The 4,924-nt window shown below is 43.5% G+C and overlaps 1 protein-coding gene across 1 annotated transcript; it reads right to left on the minus strand.

Annotated features, from left to right (window-relative positions):
* Positions 1-564: 564 nt before the first annotated feature.
* T265_00372 (hypothetical protein) lies at positions 565-2,541 on the minus strand (the record flags this gene model as incomplete). Its single annotated transcript, XM_009164117.1, has 2 exons — positions 565-748; positions 1,511-2,541. 2 exons carry the CDS (start codon positions 2,539-2,541, stop codon positions 565-567), a joined length of 1,215 nt encoding a protein of 404 aa, XP_009162381.1.
* Positions 2,542-4,924: the final 2,383 nt, after the last annotated feature.

The raw sequence follows: 4,924 nt of genomic DNA on the forward strand, positions 1-4,924 counted from the left end.
CTGATACATTCGATATTCTAAGCTTGATCGAGGGAGACAATGTCCTTTCAGCTGTTTCTATTCGGAAAGTGGGTAAACCGTCTGTAAGGGTCAAAACAAATATAAACGACCTGATAAATTGTCTCAGGAATTGCAGACAAAGATCAAGTCCGCTAAAAATGCCTTTAAAGCACTCATTTCAAACGCGTTGGTTCAACTTCAAGTGGGTAGTAATCACAAATTCTATCTACACGCCTCAACGGAAATGCCCATAGGTCCTTCTTTATTGCCTAATGCATTAAAGTGGCTTGCACGTTACCACAAGGATTCGAACAAATAGAAATTCGGAGGGAGGGGGGTTAGGCCTACCTGAATAATTTCACGATGAGCGAAATCGGTAGTAGGCAATCCAGAGCTTTCATCCAGCTTATAAGCAGTATTGAATATGGTTGGTTATTTCATCTGACCACTTCACCAAAATCTTTCGACCAACACGCCAAGCCAGACAAATCCCACCAAAGTGAGTCTGCTGCTTCTTGCTTTGGTGTGGACTATGAATTAAACTAATCCTGGAACTACCTACAACTAATCGAAAGCCGTCAAGAAGATTTCAGGCGCGCGCAGAGCCACCTGACTGGGTAGGCCTGACAGGCGTGTCAATTGACCGACCATAAAAGTACTGGGACGTCGTTCGATGCATCGGACAAGCGAATCACATCGCCGAAGCGTCAATACATTAGCCTGTTCAGACGCAATAATTGAAGCGTGCCTAGGATACCTTGATGGAGGAGTGGCGACCCACTTGACCCGCGTGCCTCATATAGTCCTTAATGGTTCAGTTTTGGACAGAGCCGAAGACAGCGAGTCCATGGCTATGAGTGACTTAGTAAAGTAGTATGCACGAATAAACTGAAATCTTGAATTTAAATAGATAATAAATGGACACTTTTGAAGCGTAGCTAACCAACACAACGGAACGCGTCTGGGACCATCGTTATAGGGTTCAAAGAGAACAGTCTTCACACTAGGTGACTTATATCGATACTCAGCTTGATAACTCAACTGGCGGATTGCAGGTAGGTGGCACGACGGTAAAGCATGCAATGTACTAGACTTAATTTCAACCCAAGCGAATGACGAATCTGGTTTGGTACTTTTACAGCACGTTGGTTAAAAATAAAGTTCACGTGGCCTGCCCGGTTCGTCTGCAACTTTTGGCGAAAAGTCCCTTAAGTATGCAAACAGGTGTTCAGGCTGTCAGAAGAAGTTGCAGGCAAGTTTAATGGGTCTGCCTTTTTTGAAGAATGATGTGCTTCAATCATAGGAGTGCGCTTATTATCTGTCAGACAAACACACTGAATTAGGCTGCTACGTTTGAAGAAAAATAAATATTCTGGACATTCATTTCTTGGATTTGTGCCAGAGATTCTGGCGCCAGTATTCATTGTGAACTCCCAAATTTAGCTAGGCAGGGACTGGGATGTTGAAAACTTCCATCAGATCAGTACATAATGGAACTGCTTAAACTTACTTGATCCAAATATTTGGTTTTACGTATTTCGCTTGCAATTTGTTCTCAAACTGTTGCAGTGATTCCAACTTAAATTTGGTATTCATCACCGGACCAAGACAGCAGCGCTGGATATCCAGTCCAAGTGGGAGACCCCAATCATCCAATTCCTTCTCCAACAAGGGGCCACATATTCCACAGGGCAAATGCACTTCTCCATGTCGTAGGTAGTTGTGAATAAAACGGAACACTTCGGGATCTCGTTCAACAAAATATTCTCTTTGATCCGGTAACCAGATTGCATCTTCCATAAACTTGCTATAAACATATGGGTCTCGTTGGAGTGTAGTACTCAGCACATGGAATTGGACACCGCTTACGTTGATACGTACAATTACCGGTTCATCCGGTGGTAGAATACACAGACACCGGATAAGGTCACTGTTCATGAATGTGACCGATCTTTCATCACTACCCAGTTTGCTTGGCCACGAGTCATTTTGATTCAATGAATCTGAGTCGCTTTCTCGAGTTTCCACGAACGTCTGACGAGTTTTATTCGAACCGTTCTGCATCGTTGATGACTCTTCAGCTGAATCCACGATTTTCGCACTGCAACCATTTGGATGTCCAATGAAGAATCTGCCATGGTACCCTCCTGTTACCGGTTGCGTTGGATTTTGATGGCTAGCACAACTATGCGGACGTGGATGTTGTTTCAGCTTTGATTGAGCTGAAGAAACCAAATAGTGAACTGGGTGCCACACACCATAACGCCTCCGCCTTTCAAGATGGTAGCCGTTTGACCGTCCGTTAGTACTAGGCTGTGAAATGAACGCATTAGATAGGGAACGAAGCAGTCGTTTAGGATGAAAATTTGAGGACCGTCGACGCAAATCTCGATATTGAGGTTGGGACTTGTCAGATGTAACTGTGCCGGAATGAGGTGTCTCTAAGTTTGGGTTTTTGGCGCGCCATCTGGTATCAATCGTTTGATCGTCCATGGGCGCTTGAGAGATGGAGATACTCGCAGGTTCCGGAGAATCCGTCATCTACTTGTCAATTTTGTTCACTACTTCAAGGCCTTGAACTTCGGCTGTGCAATGCAGGTTATACACTGAAGGTGTGATGTTCTCGGCTTGATCAAAGTTAGAAACAATCGCGTGAAAACGCCAGTATCACTGACTGTCAAGCCATGAGCAAAGGAACCACTTAGAAGTGCGCTTGTGTGTGCCTAAATAGTTGAGTACCATGGACTTGGTGACACGCACGACCTGGCATTATTAAACACACACAACATGTGTGCACAAGTTCCGCTGAGAACGCATTTGATTACTGTGCAAAATCGAAATTGTGGTAAATCGTTTTGCTAAAAGACCTCAACCAATAGGAACGGAGCTGCCGGAAACTTTCTTGCGCGCATTTGCGTACGCGCCTTTTCCTTTTGTTTTTAGCAATCACCAGATTCCTTAGGGTAGTGTCATCATTTTTGGTCGGGAAAAGTTCTCCAATTACGCGTCGAAAGGCGTTCACGCATTTGGCACTTGGTGTTTCTTGAATGGCCTTTACACCAGAGCTTGTGCAATGTTCTTTTACAGGCGTATCCACTGATCCTCGCGTCAAAATGGTTCCCAGAAGAGACCATCCTCCGAAGAAGACCACTGCCTTAAATTGTCTGTGGGACCACTTCCAATGAAGGACGATCTCTCATAGAAGCCCTTTGTCTAACCACGGATGGGTGGTCAAGTACTGTCTTTGAGAAGTCACTGATATTCGTAGATAAGCTACTTATTTCAGGCCGTGCGTTCCATTTGTATTGTCAACTGAATACATTTATCGCACCAGCACTGATCAAAACATGAGCCTCGAATGACAGTGCTCTGAATCAACGCCGTATCATTTTGTCTTCGCCAGCAAGCTTCCACACACCAGACGCATCGGCGGTTTTTTCGATCGAGGAGGCACTATGAAGCATAGATCGCCCGTCTCTATGATCCGGTTTTGATTCGCACAAGATCCTTCAAGTTGACTGTTGCCCTTTAACCTAATGCTATTTGTACCTGCTGTTTTATAAATATGAAGTGCAACGTGGCTTTAAAAACATGATTTGTTTGACCCGTATTCCAGTAAGCAAAAAAATAGATGAAAGTGTAAGCTCCAACATCAAGTGATTGCGATAGCAGTCAGCTGCTCCAGCAGTGATCGGAGGTGAGTGGAATCAGAAGAACTGCAAACGACATTTTTGGTCCCCTCTTGCGACATATCACGAAGCGATTTGAATCTCCTGAAAGCGAAATAACCAGATTCCCCGAATTCTATCATTGAACGTTATCACGTTATCAGTTGATTTGCATCGGTCCACGAAAATAGAGTTATATGGTTTAATCGAGCCACGTGGAACCTTATGAGACCATAGAACCTTTGATTCTCTGTGAATATAATGAATATAGAACTAAGCTATACGGGTGATCTTGATGAGCGTATTCACTGCATAGCCAAAGTGCTCAAAAGCGATGATTTTGGCCTACACTCTACTACACTGGTGGGTACACAATAGTGGCTTGGACCTCTTCAACATATACTTGGTCGCCTACTCGCTTTACCTCTAGAAAACAACAAGACTTGTCAACCTTTTTTGGACTGACTGCGATCAATTCCAACCCATAACTTTTCTAGAAAAAAAACAGGTGTCTCTAATTGGTTGGTTTCAAGCGCACATAAATGTAATTTCACACGTAACCACTTTCGACAGGTACGGTGATGTAATCGCTGATTTCTAAGTCAGCGCTTTTGAATTCTTCAACACAGGATATTAAAAACACCTGAGCAGTAGTAGGCCTACTTTGACAAGTTCCAAAAGATTTTCAGACCCACTGTTGTATTACATTCCTAGTGTAACAAAGCATGAAAATTTACCATGCAATTCTCTCGAAATTAGCCTTTAATATAAAGCAACCATTTCCTGAATCAGAATAGATGACTTGACCGTTACCGACTGATAAGGATTCCTCATCTTGCTCACTGTTACTAACAGTCTCTTACCTTCAGCTGTGAGGGTGATAAGTGGGCTGCAGCTGACCTACCATGGGCCAAAATACCCGATTTTTCTGGCATATTTTGAACGCATCAGTCGGCATCCTTAAAGGAACGTGTATTACAAACTATACTCGACTTGTTCGCCCCAGTTACGAAAACGGTGGAGATAGATCGTGTATTTGTGGAGGAAATAACACAATTACCCGTAGTTTTTTTCTACTGTTCTGACGAGTGGGGACAAGTGAAGTTACCCATCTGCTTAGGGATGGCTATCATTTTGTTTTAAAAATAAGCCGCACTAAATGTTTGCATTGCGGGCAGGGGGTACTAAAGCACCATTCTTAGAAGTAGTGTAATCCGAGGAAGTTTCTGTCCCTGATGTCGCCCAACTAGTACAAA

This window comes from Opisthorchis viverrini, assembly GCF_000715545.1.
Source record: "Opisthorchis viverrini unplaced genomic scaffold opera_v5_3, whole genome shotgun sequence".
Taxonomy (NCBI): domain Eukaryota; kingdom Metazoa; phylum Platyhelminthes; class Trematoda; order Opisthorchiida; family Opisthorchiidae; genus Opisthorchis; species Opisthorchis viverrini.